We start from the raw sequence: 24,330 nt of genomic DNA on the forward strand, positions 1-24,330 counted from the left end.
CATTGATTGAATCTCATATTCGCTATGGAATAGCTTTCTGGGATTATTGTAATTTACAGTTACAGAATACGATATTTGTGCTACAGAAGAGGTCTTTGAGATACCTTACAAATTCTAAGCTGAGAGATCACCGCAAGCCTTTATTCATCAGCCACAAAATATTAACTGTCACCTGTTTATACATGATGGAAACATTATGCTTGATTCATAAAAATGAAACTAGCATGTACACTCCCGGAACAAATTATCACAACACCAGACAGAATCATATGCTTTACTTACCTATTCCAAAATTCACCTTGACTCAGCAGTCTCTGATTTATGCAATTATCAAAGTATATAATCAACTTCCTACCGTTCTAAAAAATAACACAGATATCAAAAAGTTCCGAAGTACAGTTGAAGACCTTTTAATCAAAAAAGCTTATTTTTCGATCCATGAATTGTATCATGATAACCTGTAAATTCTAATTGATTTTTCAATGTTCAGCTAAATGCATCTGTCTTCTTAATGTGTTATTTGTGAAATTGTGATGTTTGTATTTTTATATTTCATGTCATGTATTGTATATTGTATTTTATATATTTTTTTACAAGACTTTGTCAATAAGATACTAATCTTCCGCCAATAAAGCATACCTATAGGTATTGATTGATTGATTGATATTACTTTTCTTAATTCCTTGGATGATGCACCTCTTAGGCTATTTTCAGAGATGAATTTGTTTTTGATAAAACATTCAGAACGTTCATGTATACAAAGTTAATTTGTCTTTACTCTTGATGTATTTTTATTATTGAAATAATTTACATATTTTTCGATTAAAACAACATTCAAAGCATTAAACTCTCTTGAAATAAAAATAATGAAGTAATCTAATTCGAGTTTTCGACTAGAATCTTCATTGTCGTCACAAGGAAACGCTTCCATCTCAGGAGCAGTTATATCAGTACACTTTAAGTAGCTGGTCTTCAACAACTCTTTCGCCGTTTTCCTCTTGGTTGGGTTATATGTCAACAAGTTTTGAAATATACAAGTCCTTAAATAAAATTCCTGAATTGCACGTTATAAATGAAACAAAAAAAAAATCAGATGAAATATTCTGTAAAACAGACACTGATTTTTAAGCCTAGATTATGTGAATAATTGTTTTTTTCTTTAGTGATCTCATTCGATATTTTTTTCATTTATAAAATCTGAATTGGAACAAACAGATAATTATATAGGTAGTGTATACAAAAATGTTTACCCTTATGAAATCTTCTTCTTCTTGGTTATGAAACTTGGAAATGAAGGCTTGTGAATTGAAAATAATGAAACACCCTACCAGTTTTCTTCGGAAGGAGTTCCTATTACAAGTCGAGCGCGCGTAAAGCTTTACTTCAAGAAGAAACAATACCGTATAAGAGATTTTTTTTCGAAACCAGAATGAAAATCTCGCTATAACTGTATCAAATAGTTTCAATACAGATTTTCATCAAGTATCGGCCATTCAACGTTTGTTATCAGCATACATAAATTGTTTACACGACGTAACAAACTTCACAAACTGACGTATAAATTGTAAATGAAAGAGGTCCCAAATGGAAAATTTCAGATATATCTTTTGCAACATACATTTAAACTCGTAATTTGACACTGGATTATAATATTGGGAGAATTTATCCCGATAATAATTGAGATATTGAAAATCGAAGCGTTCGTTTCTTAACAGATCTTGTATAACATTTTATAGCACAAGGTAACGCTAAAATATGATTCGAATAACTTTCAAACAAGCTATCATTTGACCTCTTATCCCATCTGAGATATCCTAACTAAGTCGCATCAGTGTTTCGAGTCTATCCCTAGAAGTATAGTAATAGTGATTATAAATAAAGTTTTTATTGTATGATAGGTTTCACGGTATATGATATTGGCTAATCGTCGGTAGCCAGGCGGTTAGACGTGGGTGCTTTGTTCACTGACTCGAATTGACTGCCGTGTTGGTCGGTGGTTCAAGCCCTAGTCTGAACGATCGATTTTCACTTGCTATCGTCAAATCCGTGTTAGGAATCACACGTTAAAAGGCAAGACCTTGTTAATCCCTAGCTCGCACAAGTTTCGACTTCTGAGGACTGTCTTTTGTAGAGGTGCGACAGCTGATTAACGGAAAAACAGATTTTGAATAGATTTTTTTAAACAGAATTAGACCCTTAAGTTGTAAAACCCGAATCAAATAAAGGGTAGAGAGGTAGAGAGGGTAGGTAATTTATTGCAGTTGATAAGCCAATACCATTCAGAGTGAAACGTACTATACAAGTATATAAAATAAAGTAATACTGTAAGTAGGTAGGATTCATTTGTTTTATGATATACATTAATAATAGATTAATAAATTATTTCCAACAGGAGTACCCAGTTACAGGAAATGCTATTAATACAGAGTAGGTACATATGAAATAAATATTAAAAATAATGGAATATAGAACTGTATAAAAGTAAAAGCTAAAACAAAGTATAGATATATGAAATAGTCGTATACGTAGAATTTCAAAAGAGAAACGAAAAATTGAGTATATAACATAAAAAGTTACAAAGCATGCAATGTAGCAGTATTGACACAAATGTTATTTATAATATTATAAAAAGTGATTATGGATACATGATACCAAGGCGTTTAGAGAGTCGAAATGAATATCGCAATATTCACAGATTTTTTTGAAGCTACTGCACATAAAATTCAATGGTGATCGTAGCATAACATTTGTGCGTGATGCTTCGCAATAGACTTTCAGACTGTGTCGACCTTCACTTCTTGGTATTAAGAAATTGATCTCGGGTAAAAGAACCGTACTGTCAATATTATTGTTTAGTAATTTATGCACGAATTTTACACCAAGGATAACTCTTCTATTTTCCAAAGATGTCATATCCAGTCGTGTCAACAAAATCTTATGATCGATGCCTCTCGTGGGGTATTGTCCATCAAATTTTAGACATAATTATTTTAGGAAAGACAAAAACGAGAAAAAATAACATTCCAATTATCCATGAGCTTTAATTATCCCCTATCGAAACTTCAGTTTTTGTTGTTATCTTTGCTCAGAAGGATTATGTACTGAGTTTTTGAATAAAGACAGTTGTTGAATCAAAAATAATCATTATTGTCATGAATACATTGGTTGTAGCTTCGATTCCATCATTTACTGCATCACTTTTCTGATATCTTGAAGAATGAATTGTATTTCAAATTCTGATATCAAGCTATCTACTTATCTTCATAAGATTTTATCTCAAAATATAAATCATACTGAATGATAACTAATTATTTGTTAAAAAATGTCACCCTGTTGGAATTACTGACCCACGTCTCTGACAAATGGTAATCAATAACTGTCTTTCTGTATACAGCTAATAGTTTTCAAACTACGAAATTAAGTATATAACTAACAGCCGTTCACATTTTTGAATGCTTAATAATCTCTTTTATGAAATATGTAAACGTACAAAAAAACTTATATAACTCGCATCCAATTTCCATTTAGCATTCGTTTTTCAGAAAGGTGACTCGAGGTATCCATCGACATGTCTGCTTCTTATCCAACCAATTTCTTTGAAGTGAATGAAGTCTTGGAGAAAGTTTCTGGATTACGAATTCTTGACAAAGAAAGCCGTTTTGTAATCAGAGTTCTTCAACTGTTTTACGTATTCCTTATTTATTGTACTGGAATTTCCCTAACTTTCTCAGAATATGTCACACTGTTTGAGAGTCTAAAAGACATTGGAAAGCTAGCAAGTTATCTTCTGGTTGTGCTCACAAATATCGCTGCTTTCATAAAATTTTTTCTTTTGGTGTTGGGACGTTCTCGACTCCAAAAATTAATGAATACTCTACAAGACGACAAGTATCGTTATTCTGCTATAGGAGAATCCAATCCAGGTCTTTTAGTTACGAAAGAGAAAAAACTCATATGTATCATCTCTTACTCAGTAAGTATACCATTATTGAAAATCATCATACTCAGAATCAACCAGGTGATAAAATAGTACAACATTGAATTCATGGATGTAACCGTTACTTCGTGATAGGAAATATACAATTCACTATAATTAATCAAAAACTAATCAAAACGATGGACTTATAATTTATATAAAATATTCTTTGACAGCAAATGTTGAAATAATTTTTCTAACTGAAACAAAGCTCATGAAAATTACGTTGATATGAAAACATATTGAAATTGATGTGAAATTAATGCTTGAATACTTTATTTTGAAGTGAAACTTTCAAGATGGCGACTGGGCGCCATCTGGAAAAAAATAAATGGAAATAAATGGAAAGGGGGTCTTATGACACATTTTATTAAAGCTTCTGACAAATGCTTCACAACCCTAGAAAATAATGTCAATATCTTCAACTACTACAAAATGGCGAAACTTTAAATAATTGCCTGAATACATTGACATTCAAAGACATAATATGAAGTAATAAGCTTGAGGTCAGTTCAGAAGATGCTTGAAATGGTTGCCTTGGACTTCTTGACATATGAACAGCCTATTCGATATTTCACGCCGAACATTTTCAAACACAGTAACGTCAATATCTCTATAAATATTTATTATTCTCTGCTGTATATCCAATATTGAAGCAGGTTCAGTTTATGAACAAAAAATAACTAAGCAAACCTTATCGGGTTGTTGGAATTGCGATATGGCAGATAAAAAGGAATATTTCTAGAAATATCGATATTAATGTGTTTGTCTTCAGGAAATTATTAAATGTTTCGCCATTTTGTAGTAGGTGAAGATATTGACTGTATATTCTGGAGTTGTGAAGTATTCGTCAGTAGCTTAAAAATGATATGTCACAAGATCCCCCTTTCCATTTAATTTTTTTCCAGATAGCGACCAGTAACCATCTTGAAAGTTTCATCTGTCAATTTCACTTCAGAATAACGTTTTCATGTATTAACTTCATTATTTCAAAGTTCAACTTTTTGAGTTGACCCGTTCAAACAATACAAGGGGGGACATTAAAGAAATGCACTGTAGATATAAATCTACCAGACTCAATTTCACAACATGTTAGTTATTACCATAACAATAATCGAAAATGGCTTTACTTCATGTATAAATGTACCAACAAGAGAATCTAGAGAATCAAGCACAATCATTGACCATATTTTTCTCAGGAGAAGTGTAATAACGGCCATTGCGAGAGTAACATAAAATATTATTTTATTCATTGAGATCGCGGTCGATCACCCGTTTCTTCGGTGTCGATATTTTTCCAGTTGAAAAAGCGCTGAATTACTTTATGACTGTCGAACCTGCGAGCGTCGTTGTGGTCATGTTAAAATTTACTTAGACTAAACAACTAAATGTATTGCATCCTGCCGATGATCATACACTTGGGAAGGTTGAAAAAACGCTGATATGAGGTTTTTGTGGATAGCGTAGCTGACGCGAGGGCTTGGGAGTTGCTTGCGAGAGACGAGACAGAAAAGGTCGGTCACCGGATCTCGTCGAGACGAGATCGGGGGTCTCATCCCTCAGCCTTTGAGGCTGAGGGAGGTGGCCTAATAGGGGAGATATTTTGTTTGTAAGCGCGTGGGGCGAAATTTAAGTGAAAACGATAGTGAAATCTTAAGCCGGTATGGGGTAAGGGGAGTTTAAATTAAAAGTGTTGGTGTAGAAGACACACCGGGTCAACGAAACCTATGGTTGACCACAAACCACACAAAGAGGCGTTATGTAAGTGTTTGTTATTTTTTTCTACTAACCAGTTGATATTTAGAGAGAGTTCACATAATATTTTATCTGAGTCCACTTCCTATTTGCAGAAAGTTGCATATTGTGGGGTTCCTAGCGCTGATTGTTGTTGTTAAAGATAAAGTTGTTAATACAATTACAAAAAGGGGTGAAAATTTAAAGTTATACACCACTCTCCCTGAAGTAAAAGTAAAACTAAGAGTATTTTTGTACCGAGTTGGCGCATTTGTAATTATTAAATAGGTTAGATTAATAGTAAATAGTATGGTAAAATTGGCGGCATTTCTTTTGTTCTAATTCTTTCATTTTATAGAAATCAACATTTTCCTTTCATATAATATTTTACACGTTGTTTTTATTTTATCCATGGAGTCATTTTTCTACTATTATACTTTATATTTGAAACCTTTGGACTTTCATTTTCTCTTGAACTGAGAAAAATACCATCCTAGTAGAGTAATATGAAGTTAAGAGAACACAAACAAATAAGAGACTTTTTGTCAATCTATCGAGAAGAGAATAGTGAGTGAAAATCATTTCAATTAAGATTAAAATTCAGTTCTGGAACCACACAATGAGAGAGAATATAAGTAAGTATACCAAATGATCAGATTTAAAAAAGACCGGCCTTCGTGCGATCGGCACGAACTCTACAGCTTTTTCGGACCTGCCTTGATATTCAAAATTTGATGTGGAGAAATCTGCATCTGGTGACAGCGCTGCTAAAATTCATTTCAGAAAATAAATGAAGGAGAAACGAGCTAGAAAGCTCCTATACTCGAAACTTTGAAACCTCCAGTTTCTTCTTTCCCCTTTCATTGTCTTCAGAAACAGACCATATTTTTACAGAAGCAATAATGAGTGTTGAGATTACTTAGTTTGAATAGGTTATTGAGAGACCTATTTGCAGTATATACTTATCAATAAACCACTGTAACTAGTTTTACTAGTAAATAATTTTATACACATAACAATGCACCTTTATACACATAACAATGTATAATGTATATCTCTATATACTCAAATTCCTGAAAAGAACGCGAATGAGAAAATGAACAATTCAAACAAACATTATTCAACTTACGATTGTCCCTAATTCAAACAAATCTCAAAAGAGAATTTTAATATTAATCTTTCTTTCAATTTGACGTTTTTTACTCAACAACTTTCTCCTGTCAGATGAGATTTTCATATATACAGGATGAATAATAACATTGAACGATTAAAATTGAAATACTCAAATTAGGTTCTACAAACGGTTAAAAAAAAAATAAGAAATATTAATAATTTTTGAAAAATTAATAAATGTTAATGGTTATTTCTAACACTCCCGCCCGGTACAGCGCTTTCGAAATGAAACGGTGTACCATTCTTTGGTTTGTCCACACATAATAAGCCAAGCTTAGCTACTGGTCTTTCGAATATACCAGCCGAAGTTTGAACACTGGCTTTTCTCACTTGCCCGTCACGTGACACTTTAATTTCTATTACTCTTCCTTTTGGCCAATTGCAACGGGGTAGATCTTTATCACAAATAACTACTATATCATCCTTTTGTAGTGGTCGTACTGGTTTATACCATTTTGATCGTATCAATAGGTCGGGTATGTATTCTGCAACGAATCGTCGCCAACATTTGTTTGCGAACTGCTCCCGGTATAAAAAACTGAATTTCAAAATCTTTGCATTAACATCCAAATCCACTATAGGCTTGTCACCATTAGGAGAACCAACTAAGAAGTGATTTGGGGTTAAATCTTCTGATTCTTCAGAGTCCAGTGGAAGATAGGTTAACGGCCTGGAGTTAACGATATTTTCTGCAGATATCAAACAGCTTCTCAGCAGTGGATCTGTTGGATTTCTGGTTGGCAAGGCATCATATAATGCAATTTTGATTGACTTGACTAATCGCTCCCAGGCACCTCCCATATGTGGTGATAATGGTGGGTTGAAATGGAATGATAATTCAGGGCTTATGAACGATTCTGCAATCATTTTCGTCTTAAGTTTTTGAAGTTCCTCACGAAGAACACGTTCGGTTGCGACAAAGTTAGTTCCGCGATCACAATATATATGTCTTAGTGTGCCTCGTCTGTTCATAAAATTTTTAAAACAGAGTATGCAGTTATCATGGTCTAATTTATGAGCTACTTCAATATGTACTGCCCTAGTTGTTAGACATGTAAATAATGCTCCCCAACGTTTTTCTGTACGTCTTCCAATCATTACATTCATCGGACCAAAATAGTCTACACCGGTATGAGTAAATGGAGAAATGAAAGTGGCTAGTCGACAAACAGGTAGAGGAGACATTTCCGGTATGGCAGGTACTGCGGAGTTAATAATACATGTCTGACAATACTTTCGTACTTTGTTCAGAGTTCTTCTTAACTTGGGAATGTAATATTTTTATCTCATCTCGTTAAAGACGCTCTCATGATTTTTGTGTTGAAAAGTAATGTGATACTTTCTAATGATCAACGTTGTAAGATGGCTTTCTCGGGGTAAAATTATTGGGCGTTTAGCGTTCACCTCAATACGGTTACTAACATCTATTCTTCCTCGAACACGTAGTATACCATATTCATCTAGATAAGGAGACAATTTGTAAATTTTGCTGGTACTTTTCACTGTAGGCTGAAGTTTTGTTGTGGATGAATTCTTCGAAGTTTTGATTTCTTCATGATAAAACTCCTTTTGAACAATTCGTATGAGAGTATTTTCAGCCTGTTTTAGTTCTTCTGAGTTTAGAATACCGGTGGTCCTTGCCTGATATATTTTCCGCATTAAATTGACGAATTTATGGACGTAGCCTGCTGTGTATAATAATTTATTATAACTACTGAAGTTAGTAATGTTCAGAAGAAATGTTTGTGTTTCATGAATGCTCACAGTTTGTTGAGCACATTGTTTTTCATCAGGCTCCTCCATCGGCCACAATTGTCTTTTAGAATAGAGAAACTCTGGTCCCACAAACCATCTGTCCGTTGCTTTCAATGACGGTCGCTTGGTCCACTTTGTAGCTTCATCTGCGACGTTGAGTTTAGTTGGAACATAGTGCCAGTTGGAAATCATGGAAATGTCCTGAATTTCCGCAACTCTATGAGCAACAAACTTACACAGTTTTCTTGTATCTTCAGATCGTATCCAACATAAAACAATTTTAGAGTCTGACCAATAAATGGTTTCGTGAATATCAATAGAAAGGTGGCTTTTGATAGTTTTCGCAAATCTTGCCCCCATCAAAACGCCATCAAGTTCAAGTCGAGGCATGGTTTGGAGTTTTATAGGTGCTACACGAGTTTTGGACCCAACAAGTGAACATTTTGTATCTCCTTTGTCTAAGATAAGCAGCCACAGCGCTAGCGCTTTCACTTGCATCAACAAATAAGTGAAGCTGTACATTACAGGACTCCCACATTAGAAAATTGTCGATGTGACATCTTGAAATGGATAGTTTTTCTATCTCAGGTAGATAGTTCAACCAAGTCAGCCATTTAGAGAACTGTGAATCTGTAATAGGATCATCCCATGTAATTTTACTTCTCCATATTTCTTGGAGAATAATTTTTAAATATACTAAAAAGTTTGAAATGAGTCCTAAAGGGTCATAGATTGACATCATTATTCGCAGTATCTCACGTTTTGTAGGCCTTTTTTTGCCTTGAAGAACTTCTTTGTTTCCTTTATTATACTTCAGAGAGAATACTAAACAATCCGTGTTTAAATTCCACCACATGCCCAGAACTTTTTCTGTAGTTTCTTCGGAATCCATATTCATGTCGATTTTTTCTGGGCTCTGAGAAGAACGATTCATTGTCTTCGTTAATATTTGTGAATTTGAACGCCAGTTTCTGATTTCAAAGTTGGCTTGAGAATGAATGTAAGCTACCTGTTTCGCAATCTCAATAGCACTCTTCTCATCATCCATGGAATCTAATAGGTCATCTACGTAATGATTTTCAATAATTGACTCTACAGCTCTTGGGTAATCTGATGAAAATTTGCGTGCATTTGTGTTTTTTACAAATTGCGCACAACTAGGTGAGCATGTTGCACCGAAAGTCAAAACTCTCATGATATATGTATCCAGGGGTTTATTAGGATTACCATCTCGCCAGAAGAAACGTTGCGTATGTTGGTCCTCGTTTCTCACTCCAATCCTCAAAAACATTTCTTTTATATCAGCAGTAAATTCAATTCTTCTCTCTCGAAATCTTAGTAATACTCCTAGTAACGAAGAAAGTTGATCGTCACCTTTCAGGAGTAATGAATTCAATGAAATTCCATTTACTGTTGCCGCAGCATCCCAAACAAGTCTGAACTTTCCTGGTTTGTTTGGATTAAAAACAGGAAACATAGGCAAGTACCTAACTCTTTCAAATTGCTGAGCCAATTCTCCTATAGTGAGTTTTCTCACATATCCTTTTTTAATGAAGTCTTCAAGTTGTAAATTTATTTTCACACCCAACTCTGGAACATGCCTGATTCGCTTTTCTATACACTCCAGCCTTTGAAGGGCTATTCCACCGCTATCAGCAAGCTTAACGGTGTCATATTTCCATATCAAGCCAATTTTATAAAATTTTTCTTCTTGAACTATTGTGGACTGCACGATGTATTCTGCTCTCTTGAGTTCTTTGGAGGAAATAGTATTTGTAGCTCTAACTCCAACACTTTCAACTGTGAAAAATTTCTTTACTGTGTCATGGAGTTCTTCATTACTCACTTTGGTGTCTTCACATTCGTAGATGTGATAATTGATGAACTGTTCACCTAACTGAAGATTGGATAACAGCGCAAATACTGTCCACCCCAATCTACATTTAGCAGCGATAGGTTGGCCTTCACATCCCTCTTTGACACGAAGCGGTACAGCTAAGTCCCAGTTATCTAATCCAATCAATATACGGGGCTTGACGTTGTCATAAGACTTAATTGGTAAATTTTTCAGATAAGGGTAATCAACGGTGAGTTTCGCCATCTCTAGAGTTTGTTGTGGGAGGCTGAGGGAATTTACTGTTCGTACAGAACGATTATTGAATAGCCTAGCGCCTGTAAAATTACCCATGATTGAAAGAAGTACCTTTCGTGAGTTCTTTTCAATACGATTCTGTTCACCGGTCTATTTTAGGCACAAAGGTTCCGTTTCTCCTTGTATGTCGAGATCTTTTGCGATATCTTCGTCTACCATCGATATTGATGAACCTTCATCCAAAAAGGCAAACGTTGTTAGTTCTTTATCTCCATTCTTGAGGGTAACGGTAATATTAGGAAACGAACACTTAGTGAAGAGTTCTGATGATAAACGTTGACTTCCGATCTTATGTTTCCATTCGATTGGGATGATGAATTCTGTTGAACATTTTCAAAGTTTTCATGAAGAAGTGGATGATGCTTCCGTTGGCAGTAATTCTCATTACATTTTACTGGATATTTACAGGGAAATCCATGTCGTTTCAGACACAATCTGCACAGTTTCAAGTCTTTGACGACTTTTCATTTATCATTTATGGAATATTCTTGAAACTGTTTACAATCCGATATATATCTGCAGGTTTTACTACATACTTTACACTTTATTATTTTGTCATGTGATTCATTTCTTAATGCAGACTCAGAACTATGAACATTTGCCTGCTCATTGTGATGATTTTGCTTGGTACGACCTGCAATGGCTAAAGTGGGTAAAGCAGCACATACATTAGTAGCTAAGTTATACATCCAGTCTGCGAAATCTATCAGACCATCACATTTTTTCAGAGTACTGCGATGTAAGGCCCAGTTCACCTCCATTTGTGAAGGAAGCTTATCCAGAAGCTCGTGCATTAGCATGGGGTTATTTAGGTATTCAGTCATTTTACTAACTTGTAATGTAACACATAGATTCTTGACTGCTAAGGCAAACTCAACTAGAGTGTCCAGTTTTTCTTGTTTTGGGGGTGCTTGACGTCTAATGGAATTTATGTAAGTTTCCAAAATTTGATCTGGTCTGCCGAAGAGCATTTTAAGAGTGGAAATAATTTGGGCTACGAATTCAGGTAACGTTAGAAAACTGGATACAGCACATTTTGCTGTACCTTTGAGACTTTTTTGCAACCTCAATAAGTTTTCATTATTGTCAAATCCACAAAGCTCAGTAGATCTTTCAAAACTACTGATGAAAAGAGGCCAATCATATGAATTCCCACTGAAAGGTGGCAATTCACTAGGAGTGGATCGTCGTGCAGCGTATTGATGTGGTGTGAGTGAAGGATATTCGAGGGCATTGTACCTATTTGACTGACAAGTTGGATTTTTGATTTCCTGTTTCTTTTGATTTTCAGATTTCCTATGAGGAATATTTTCTATTTCTACAGATTCCTCATAAACTTTGAAGTTTCCGTTTTCATTTGGTTCCATACCACTTTCTATTTGCAGCGACAACAACTCATTTGCCAATGGATCAGCTTTTTCTAACTCTTCATGGTTTAGATCTTGACTATCCTCAGATTCTTCCTCTAAAAGTCTTCGAGATTCTTCAAACAATTCTCGTTCCTTCCTTAATAGTTCTCTCTCTTCTTGCAATAATCGCAATTTCAAATTACGTCTTCTACTTGTACTCGACCTACTTTTTGTACTTTTCACGCTTCTCAAAGGTATAGAATTCAATGAAGCTTCCGATTTATTGTCTAACTGGGATAGACGGGAATTTTCTGACATTTTATTTTTTACAGCTTTCGAATCAGTAGTACCACAAAGAGGACACCTCCAATGTTGATCTAAACTCACAGCTTCTGTCACCTTGACGCATTCGTAGCAAAACCATTCCATACAATTTGTACATTCAACCATTCTTTCATTGCGATATGCTCTGTTATATATAAGACAGTGGCCTCGCTTTGTTCTTTCATTTATATCTGGACCCATACTGTAGACCAAATCGAATTTGAGCTTTGTTGAGATTACTTAGTTTGAATAGGTTATTGAGAGACCAATTTGCAGTATATATCAATAAACCACTGTAACTAGTTTTACTAGCAAATAATTTTATTCAACAGGGCACCTTTATACACATAACAATGTATAATGTATATCTCTATATACTCAAATTCCTGAAAAGAACGCAAATGAGAAAATGAACAATTTAAACAAACATTATTCAACTTAGATTGTCCCTAATTCAAACAAATCTCAAAAGAGAATTTAAATATTAATCACTTTCTTTCAATTTGACGTTTTTTACTCAACAACTTTCTCTTGTCAGATGAGATTTTTATACATACAGGATGAATAATAACATTGAACGATTAAAATTGAAATACTCAAATTAAGTTCTACAAACGGTTAAAAAAAAAATAATAAATATTAATAATTTTTGAAAAATTAATAAATGTTAATGGTTATTTCTAACAATGAGCGTAACGAAATTGAGTTATCAGTTATACATAGTGGCATAACATACCATTACTCAATTCTCATTTTTATAAGTAAACCCACTGAAACAAATCAAACATTAAAAAATATATAGGAACACAAACAAAATCAATTTTGATAAGTTGAAATAACAACTACAAATCGAACACCGGAATGATATCATGTAATGAAACACAAGAAGTACCTTCATTGTCAAATTGAAACGATACATAGGTATGCCAAGCAACTGAAACTATTATAATACATAGTAAAATTCATCGTAAAATAAAACCGTGAATTTCTGGTGGTCCTATAAACTCAATCAGAACTAGAGAATAGAAGGCATTTGAATGGAAACATTCCTGAAGCCAAAATAAAATATAAAGAATGTACAAATGGAATAAATAAATTGGTAAGAAAAACGAAACATCAATACTATAAAAACAAACTGCAGGAGGCTGATGGTGATTGCAAAGAGGCGTGGAAAATAATAATTGATATTTCGAATACCACATCCCAGAAAAAGGACATAGATTATACAACCAGCACCAACGAAAATGGTGATTGTATAACAAATAACGAAAAAAAAAAAACTGATATATTCAACAAATTTTTCACTAACATTGGAATAGAAATGGCTAGCAATATCGAAAAATTTGATTTACCAAATACCTTTTTGTAAGAACTCACATTGGCACCCACATTATTTCTGGAACCAACCAATGAGAGCGAACTAATTTTACTTATTTCGAAATTGAAAAACAATTGTATGTCAGGACCAGACGGAATATCATCAAAACTCATTGAAATCATCCATGATCAGATATTAAAACCACTTGTTCATGTAATAAACATGTGCTTTAAAGAGTAACTCCTGTGCATGGAAGTGGCAAACATAAGTCATTAGTGATTATCGACCAATTTCGGTTATTATCAATTTCGCGAAATTATTCGAACAGGCAGTAAAAAATATTGGTGAACTTTTTCAATAAACATTACGTGATAACGAAACAGCAATTTGGTTTTTATTGACCTTGAAAAAGCATTCAACACTGTGTCACATGACATACTACTGAGAAAACTCTTTGGATATGGCATACGGAGAAACGCTTTACAGCTATTTATCATAGCGGACACAGAGTAAAAATCGGTAATGGAATCAGTAAGCAGTTGAATATATCTGTTGGTGTGCCTCAGGAAACAGTTTAAGGTCCAATTCTGTTCCTTGTTTACATAAACAGTATTACACAGATCAGAGGCTTTCAGGGGCACACAGTTTGTCATGCTGATGATACAGCCTTAATATTCGAAGGTGAAACATGGCATGATGCTTTACATACTGCAGAAATAGAACTGTAGAAAGAACTGATGCGGTTGAATGATAATTTACTGAGTTTGAAAAAACAAATTCACGATTTTCTCGCTGAATTCGAGTGATCAGCCAAGCAATATCGAATTGTATCTACATAAACCTAGTTCCGCAAATCGATTATTTTGTAAATGTCCCACTATCGAGTATAACTCTCCAGCAGAATCAATAATTCGATATTGTATTATAATATGGGGTGTTACTTTCAACAATACGCTGCATCACTTACAATCGGTAAAAAAATCGCTACTGAAAATAATATTAAAAAAAAAATAGCGCTTCTCAACGAAAAAACTTCAGAGAAAACAAAATTATTAAATGTAAGATGTCTGTACAGCTACCAGTGTTTAAAATGGATGTTCTCAAACATTAAAAGATAGAACTGATACACCCAAACCTACAAGATTCTCAGAAAACTTAAATATCCGAATACCAATTTAATGAAGGAGTCATACGCAGAGATTTGTCTTTTTATTTGGTTCAAAACTATAAAACATACTTTCAATAAAACGAAGAATATCAATAATATAAATAAATTCAATACTTTTCTCATATAGTCAGTGGGCATACTTGAAGACGCTATAAATCAAATCATCTAAAACAACAATTCGTTCAGGCCAATCTCAACTCCCTACACTGTAGATTAATGGCCGACACCTATCAGAAAACAACAACTCCCCTGGCTAATACCACGAAAGGCGTTGGATTATATCCGACAGGTGTCAGTGCAGGATTCTTCACTGAAGTTATTCCTGCATATGCTGTTGGCGATAGAACTGTCGTAATATATTTTCAAATATTGGAACACACTTGCAGACCGGAAACTTTTCACATATAGCCAGTGGGCATACTTGAAGACTCGCTATAAATCAAATCATCTAAAAGGACAATTCGTTCAGGCCAGTCTCCACTCCCAACACTGTAGGTTAATGGACTGACACCTATCAGAAAACAACTACTCCCCTGGCTAATCCCACGAAGAAATTTGATTTCCAATAATCGAAAATCATCGACTTTATGTTGATGATATACACTACCTTGCACTGACGAGTGGCCAAACAGCCCGAAACCGGTCTGCAAGTGTGTTCCAATAATTGAAAATCTATTGCGACAGTTGTGTCGCCAACAGCATATGCAGGAATAACTTTAGTGAAGAATCCTGCACTGTCGGATATGATCCAACGCCCTTCGTGGTATTAGCCAGGGGAGTAGTTGTTTTCTGATAGGTGACGTCAGTTCATTAACTTACAGTGTAGGGATTTGAGACTGGTCTGAACGAATTGTTCTTTTAGATGATTAAATTCAATACTGTCGTAAAACAACATCTTATTGAAAATCCAATATTAATATTTTTGAAGAATAATGTACTAATCAGTAAATGTTAATTAAATAAATTGAAGTGGTTATATTTTTATGAGTGACTAATTTTTTGGAAAGAAAGTTTTTGGCTTTTTACTGCTCCATGAAGATAGAGTAGTAGAAAGTATGTCGTATGTCACCCATATATGGAATAACACAATCGGGAAACATGGAGAATCAAGAGCTGTTGCGCTAGATATTTCAAAGGCCTTTGACCGTATATGGCATGAGTATTTGCAGGCCAAACTTCGATGTTATGGTTCGTCAGATCATTTTTCTGTAGGGCTCTTCAGCTTACTGAAAGAACGTTCCCTGCAAGTGGCCGTCGATGGATATCTCTCGAATACTTTCATTATCATTGCTGGTGTTCTCCAGGGATTCATATTGTCTCCAACCCTCTTTTTATTGTATATCAACGACTTATTGGAAAAAACCTAGAATCCAATATATTGAAATCCATTTTGATTTCAGGACATCGGCTAAGAAGGCACATCTTCACCGGCAGCAGGAGGTTGCATATCTTAATGAGGATCTAGAAGTGATTTCGAATTGGGGTGAAAGTAACCAGGTTCAATTCAATGCCACAAAAACCCAGGCATTGGTTTTCTCCAAAAAGATAAATGTCTCCGAACCGGATCCAATAATGACACGTCAAACAATTCCGCTTTCTGCTTCGATAAGTTTGTTGGGGGTTAAAATGGACACCAATATGTCTTGGCACTGTCATGTAGCTGGAATTGCAAAAACCGCTTCTCCAAAGCTTGAAACACTATTTCGAACCAGAAAACTATACACAACTCAGCTACTTTTGACGCTCTATAAAGCTGAGATCAGAGCTGATCATGTAAAGAGCTCCGCCCCTAAGCATACCCTGAAGCTGCTAGATTCCAGCAATTTCAGGGTATGTTTGGGGGCAGAGCTCCATTCATTAGAAGAATACTTCAAAGATGGAAGACATATTGGTGTCCATTTCGACCCCCTAACGAACTTATCGAAGCCGAGAGCGGAATTGACTGACCTGACATTAATTATATACGGTTCGGAGACATTTATCTTCTTGGAGGGAACCGATTCCTGGGTTTTTGTGGCAATGAATTGAACCTGGTCACTTTCACCCTAATTCGAAATCACTTCCATATTTCCAGATCCTCACCAAGACATGCAACCTCCCGCCGCCGGCGTAGACGTGCCTCCGTAACCGATGTCCTGAAGTCCAAATGAAATGACGAGACGAGTGTGCTGTCGTCAGCAGAGCAATATGTTGGATTCTTGTTTTTTCTTCCAATAAATCGTTGATATACAATAAAAGAAAGGTTGAAGACAATATGGATCCCCGGGGAACACCAGCGTTGATGGTGAAAGTATTCGAGAGATATCCAGGTATCCAGTAAGCTGAAAAACCATATAAAAAATGATCCAATAAGCCATAGCATCGAAATTTGGCCTTAGAAATATCAGACGCAACAGCTCTTGATTCTCCATGTTTCTCGATTGCGTTATTCCAAATATGAGTGACAAACGATAGAAGGTCGCCTGTTGGTCATTGTTTCCGAAAGCCATATTGATGATGGTGGTTTATGACTTTCCCCATGAGTTTTGATATAATTGACAGTGAAGCGACTAATCTATAGTTATTTGGAAGATTTTTCTTGCCCTTTTTGGGAATAGGCTGAACGCGAACAATCTTGCAACAAGAAGGAAAAATTCATTTCTTGTTAGACAGGTTGAAAAGTCTGCAAAATACTAGTGCGAGTTCATTTGCGCACATTTCAAGTACGGTAAAGTGCACTTCATCAGGGCCAGACGCCTTGTTGATATTGAGCTGTTTCAAAATTCGCCAGACTAGACGCTGTCAAAAAGTACTTTTTCGGCATTGTGGATTCTAGTGTGGGAATAGTGGGTGGTGCCTTTCCCAGAAAATCGACTGTGGAGTAGGACGCAAATTATTCACCTAGTAGATTTCGTTATTCTGTGGCTGTTGTTGCAATTGATCCAAACGCTTGTGTTAGTAGTGAAGTTGTGAATTTTGTAGATTTCTGTTTTAGCTACCGACCAGAATGATGTAGACCCGTTGGGATTGGCAAGCAGTATATCCTTAATTCTCTGATTGTAAATTTCTTTTCTTTTATTTAATTCAAGTTTGCAGCTGTTGCGAGCATTAACAAAAATAGTTCGGTTTTCTGCACTGGGATTTTTGCGCCACTGCCGGTTGGCGCGATTTTTGGAGGCGACAGCTTGCTCGCCTTTGTTGAACCAAGGTTTGCCGTTAGAAGGTCGTTTCATTGAAAAAGGAGTATATGTGTCCATGGATGATAGAATAAATTCCGTGACTTCAGAAGCACAAGTTGATTGATCTTTAAACCCGAAACAAACATCTAGCCAGGGGAAATTTCGGAAATGGTCTTGAAGATCCTCCCATTCTCATGCAGTAAGAATACATATGCTCAGAGATGAATAGGAAACAGATGTCGAATGCATTGGTCAGCCCATTTCCCTGAAAAAATTGTGTATCCAGTGTCTTCAGTAGAATAGGATGTTCTCAAGAATTGAATCTGTCGAGCATGCTATACCATCAAACATACCATGCTTACATTCATCTGCAACATGAAATTTTTTATTTTCAGATTCGCACATGTTCTGTAGAATTTATAAAATGTTCTATACTTCATATAGGCAAATACATTTTGGAACATTTGGTTAAAAATAGCTGCTGAGAACATTTTAATCATTGAAAATACTACCTCTCTGTATTTACAATGATAGGGTGACTCAATTTGAATATGCACTCGTTAGAAGCAGCATTTACAATTCTTAGAAACCGCACTGGCCACAAATATTTCGAAAATATTCTCAGAAGGTCATTCTGATGTCTTTCAATTCCTTTATTTCCTAAATTCTGGAACCCCCTGTAAATATAAATAAATATTTGAAATTTCCCTGAGTTTCAGATGTTTTGTCATAGATATTCTGTGAATTTATTTGTTCTATTTTTCCAGATGCTGATTATGTATACCTTTGTTGGGATTTTGGCAAATACAACGACTGTAATGAACCTGGAGATGGGACTCAAAGCAAACACATTCGAGTTCACTAACAAGACTTGTAACGATTTCATGTTATATGATTTGTATGTTCCTTTTACTACTGATACCAAATGGAAATGCATTGCAGCTGCTACTTTCTTCAATGCAGGGTTCGAAGTTATAGCTTTTATTCACGCAAGTGAGTGAGATATTTCTTTGACCGTTATTTTCAAGGCATACCTACTATATTGTTGCAATTCTGATCCAAAAATAAATTTTCGAAATCAAATAACACTCATAGACCAGAATTCATTACTATCTCCCATTCTTATGTTGAATGAAGTAGACTATGAAATCTTTAATACTGGATATGTCCTGTAAATGCTTTGTTTGATAATATAATATTTCTTCCATGAATACATTTTTTGTCACAAACACTGTATCTGATCAAAGAGCGAAAACAAAAAATTATAACTTGTATTGTATTATAACAATTGTATTGAGCAATGAATTTTAAAATGAAATTACAATGAAATGAAAATGAGCGAAAAATTAAAAATTGAACAATTGAAAATGTACTAAATAATTAAAAAATATTTCAAACCTAGTTACTTCATGACGTTTCGATTGAATTGCATTATTTCGGATACCCATTGTCTGATATTATATAAAATGATTTGAAATCCCTAAAAGAACTAAAAAAGAAGAATTGAAAATGAATAGTTGAAAATAATAATTATATTAAGCAAAAAAACCTGGAATGAAATAGTAGTGAAATGAAATACAAATAAAAATAGGTAAAAATAGAACAATCGAACAAAAAATAAAAATGAAAAGTTAGGAGATTCCAAGGCAAGTTACTTCACGACGTTTCGATTATTAGTATCCACAATCGTCTTCGGGTGATTTATGGATCATTGGAGTACTTTCACTTATTTCCGCTTTCCTTTTTCCGCTTCAATAGTTTAGTGAGGGATGGCCGTTTGGCGGGAGTTGGCCATTTTTCGCTTGATAATGGGTTTCCATATGTTGCGTATTTATACGATAGTTTGGTTGAATACGTTGTTGGACAACATGTATGCAGCTTCTTTGAATTTCCTCCTAAACCAATGTTCCTCTTTGTGTATGATCTCAGCTTGGGATCACTCTATGTTATGTTGATGGGTCCAAACATGCTCTGCTATTCCTGATTTGCTGGTTTCCTCTCGCTGTGCGTGTTTCTTGTGATCGGCAATGCGAACATTCAATGGCCTCTTAGTTTCACCAATATAGGAATTTCCGCACTCACAGGTTATCCGGTGAATGTAATTCTTGGAATCGCAGTCCGCGTTTGGTGGCCTGGTTTTCGTGAGGCTGTTACGGATAGTGTTTTCGGATCTGAAGCAGGTTCTGATGTTGTACTTGGAACCAATTCTTCTTATCCTCTCCGATAATCCTCTGATGTAGGGATGTGCAAGCACTGGTTGTGACGGCTTCTCTTCCTTGCGAGGCTCCTGCTGTCTTCTAGCCAAAGTCTTTTCTACCATCGCTTTGGAGTATCCATTCCGTTGAAGATCATTTTTGATGATGTCTAGTTCCTTCTCGAGACCTTCCTTCGTATTACAAAGCTCAAAAGCACGGTGTAATAGAGTCTTGATGATTCCTCTATTAGTCGATTGATGGTAGTTGGATTCGTGGTTCAGATACTGTCCCGTGTGAGTGGGTTTTCGGTATACAGATATTTCCCACTTAGTCGGTCCTCTTCACCAATACATCTAAGAATGGCCGTTCGTTGTGGATTTTCTTCTCCGTTGTGAAAGTGATGAAAGGTCTTACGCTGTTGATATGTTTCAGAAAGGTATCTAGTTCAGTATTTCCATGGTTCCATATTATGAAGGTGTCGTCAACGTATCTCAACCAAACACGAGGTTTCTTGTGGGCTTCTTCAATGGCCAGAGTTTCAAACCACTCCATATATATGTTGGCTATAACTGTTGAAAGTGGCGATCTCATTGGCAGTCCCTCATCTTGTGTAAAAAATTCATCCTTCAGTTGGAAATAACAGTTTTGTACACAGCATCCCAGTTATTTCATAATCACTTCTATAGGTAAATTTGTTTCTATCTTTCAGGTTCCCGTCTTCAGATAGCTTCCTCTGTATGATTTGGAGTGCTTCTCCGTTGGTGCAAAGGTTTTCCACGTCAAAACTAATTAGTTAATCTTCCTGTGTGACTTCAACTGGAACTGCTGATCGGTCTGAGCGGAACGTCCTTCTTGTGGGTTTTGGGTAGTCCATACAAGTGAGGGGCTTCGTGTATTGTCCCTTCTGAATAACCTCTTCGATCTTCTGTTCGTAGAAAACAACATCCATCACCACAGTAGCGTTTCCTTTATCTGCAGGTAGGATCTTGATGGTGTTGTCTCTACGTAGGCCGTTCACAACTCTACGTTCTGCATTGCTGATGTTAGATGTTGAAACTGGTCCTCTTTACCAATACGTCTAAGAATGGCATTTCGTTGGGGATTTCCTTATCCATTGTGGAGGTGATGTTTCACTTGAATTGAAGGGGTTATATTTTTAGGAGTGATTGATTTTTGGGAAAGGAAGTTTTTGGCTTTCTACTACTCCATCTTGATACAAAAAAAAGAAGGATGAGATAGTCTTCCAAAGAAAGGAAGGAAGTAATCAATTTGAAAATAAGTAACTCTATACATGGATGTGTAGATAATGCAAAGAAGTAACTTTAAGACACAAACTGGAAGAAAGTCCTCCTGAAACAGTGTCTTAAGGCGAAACATCGATGTATACCAGTGAGGATAACAGTTTTCCATGTAAGTGCAATTTGTTACCATTCATTTAAAGTAGAACTCATGTGAATGATATCTGATTTTTATTCCACAACGAATGTTTGAAATACAAACTGATTAGAGAAAAGTATCTTCTGTATAATTCAGCGTTCATATAGAAGTATTTGTTTCGAAAGTTTCTTTTCTTTCGTGTAATTCAATGTTTATATGAAAGTAGGTGTTTCAGGAGGACTTTCTTTCAGTTTGTGTCTGAAAGTTACTTCTTTGCATGATCTACACATCCATGTATAGGGTTACTTATTTTCAAATTGATTACTTCCTTCCTTTCTTCCCTCATTCTTTTTTTTGTATCAAGATGGAGTAGTAGAAAGCCAAAAACTTCCTTTCCCAAAAAGTGAGGTTTCACGTTGTTAATGTGCTTCAGAGCTTCAGAAATGTGTCTTGTTCTGTATTCTCATGGTTCCATACTAGGAAGGTATCGTCAACGTATCTCAACCGGACTCGAAGCTTCTCGTAGGCCAGAGTTTTAAACCACTCCATATATATGTTGGCTATAACGACAAAAGTGGCGCTCCCATTGGCAGTCTCTCATCTTGCGTGAAGAATTCGCCCTACAGTTGGAAAGAGCAGTTCGGTATACAGTAAGTCCATGATGACTTCTATAGGCAGGTTCGTTCTATCTCCAAGGAACTCGTCTTCGAATAGCTTCTTCTGTGTGCTTCTTCGAAAGAAACGTTGCGTTGGTGTAAAGCCTTTCCATGCCGGAACTGATTAGTTCGCTTCTCATAATTCTACAAAATGCCTCGAATTCTTCACAAAAGATATTTTTTTTTAGTTGTGGTTGTATGATTGGAAGTGAAAATCTAAACAAGTTTTGAGTAGTTGAATTCCTGGAACTAATGATCGGTTAGAGCGAAACACCCTTCTTGTGGATTTTGGTGATTGCATTTAGGTCTTATTCAATTCGCTATGAAACATGTCAACTACTTTCAAAGTCATCTTTTGGAGGAATAGTTCAGTCATCACTAAAAGACGATTGTGGATACCAACAGTCGAAACGACGTGAAATAACCTGGTTTGAAATCTTTTTCAAGCATATATTTCATATCAAATCGTTTAATTTTTGATTTTTCGTTCAATTTCATTTTATTGCAATTTCATTTTACGTTTCATTGCCTGATAAAGTGATCGGAAAGTAAAAAATATACGAAAATTATCCTTTTCACTCACCATTTACCTATACCATATGTCATTTGGTTACAACCAATATTCTAGAAGTGATGATTTGTGAAATAGATTCGTTGACATTCGATACAGATAAATTAGCACTTCAGTGTAGTTGATAGATATGTACAGATAGAATGTATACATGTATAAATCAACAGTTATAGGAACATTTTTGATAACAAACCTCCATTTACATGTTTTGATTTTAAAAATTTATATTGAACACCCTATATGATATGAAAGTGTGTACTAAGTGAAGAAAATTTTGAAAAAGAAACTTTCATTTACATGTTTCGAAAAACCTTTCACTATATCACACAACCTAATGATACAAAAGTTTGTAGCAAGTGACAAGCTTGATTGATAGGTTTGATTTGATTCAAAGTAATTTTTTTCTTTTTAACATTTTGTTAGTATTATTTATTTCAGTTATCACTGGATATATTTTTTAGTCATATGATGGAATTCGCCGATACTTGATGAAAATTCATAACACTTTATTGTAAGATTTTCATTGAAAGTGAGTTTTTTGAATACGTTATTTTTCAGTCTATTCATTTCATTCAATGTGGCTTATTGCAAGGATTTCCAATGATTCCCACATACATATTTCTTTCCGTAAAATGATTAATGTGTGAAACCTCTTGGGACTAGATGTGAAACTGAATGTCATCACTGTTAGCATTTCTCATATTTTTTTTTTGAATATTTTTATTTGAGAGCCAAGTGGAAAATCTATTTGAAAATAGAACGGTAAAATCACTACGCCATTTTATATTTCAGCCCCAGTCATTCGAACTATGCTTATTTTTAAATTTCCATAATAAACATATTCGAATGCTAAATTTCATTGGTTTCAGAACCCTCAATATCCCGTACAATAGTCGGTCCCAACAACACTTGTCATGATTCTTCAAAATTGGTATGTTAGCCATTCTGTCTTGCGTCATTTAAATTTTTTTGCCACTGAACCCTTTTATTTGATATACATATAATTGGGGAGCAGGATAGTCCATTTTGGGAGTTCATCATATTGGATTTAGAGTAACGTCATTTCAGTTTTTGTATTTTTTCCAGCCAATCCCTTCATTTTATACTCCTATTGCAAATAAAAAATAGTCTGCAATGAAATGGTGACACTTGGCTAACTTCGCATTGCCATCCAAACTGAACGTATATGCAAAATTTTAGCTCAAACATTCATATATAAATAAATAATGTAATGAAAACTATCATATCATATTATATTTTATTAAGAATTAATAGGAAAAAGTATTTTTTTGTATAATTCAATGTTCATAAAAAATTTGTTGTTCAGAAAGTTTTTTTTGTGTAATTCAATGTTAATATGAAAGTAATTGCTTTGATAGGGCTTTTTTCAGTTTGTGTCTGAAAATTACTTTTTCACATGATCT

The 24,330-nt window shown here is 35.0% G+C and overlaps 1 protein-coding gene across 4 annotated transcripts in view; it reads left to right on the forward strand.

Moving 5' to 3' along the window:
* Positions 1–3,558: 3,558 nt before the first annotated feature.
* AANATL7 (Arylalkylamine N-acetyltransferase-like 7) overlaps positions 3,559–24,330 on the forward strand; it is an 88,148-nt gene continuing 67,376 nt past the window's right edge. For 2 of the 4 annotated variants that reach the window (XM_074177184.1, XM_074177185.1), the window contains exons 1-2: positions 3,559–3,973; positions 18,875–19,100. In XM_074177184.1, the coding sequence (XP_074033285.1) occupies positions 3,569–3,973; positions 18,875–19,100 (631 nt within the window). In that variant the 5' untranslated portion in view covers positions 3,559–3,568. Of the gene's footprint in view, positions 3,974–5,212; positions 5,738–18,874; positions 19,101–24,330 lie in introns of those variants that run through there. The other 2 variants (XM_074177186.1, XM_074177187.1) reach the window with 2 other exon arrangements.

This window comes from Leptinotarsa decemlineata, unplaced genomic scaffold (assembly GCF_025532065.1).
Source record: "Leptinotarsa decemlineata unplaced genomic scaffold, Ldec_3_MD MMD2_tig00002159_RagTag_RagTag, whole genome shotgun sequence".
Taxonomy (NCBI): Eukaryota; Metazoa; Arthropoda; class Insecta; order Coleoptera; family Chrysomelidae; genus Leptinotarsa; species Leptinotarsa decemlineata.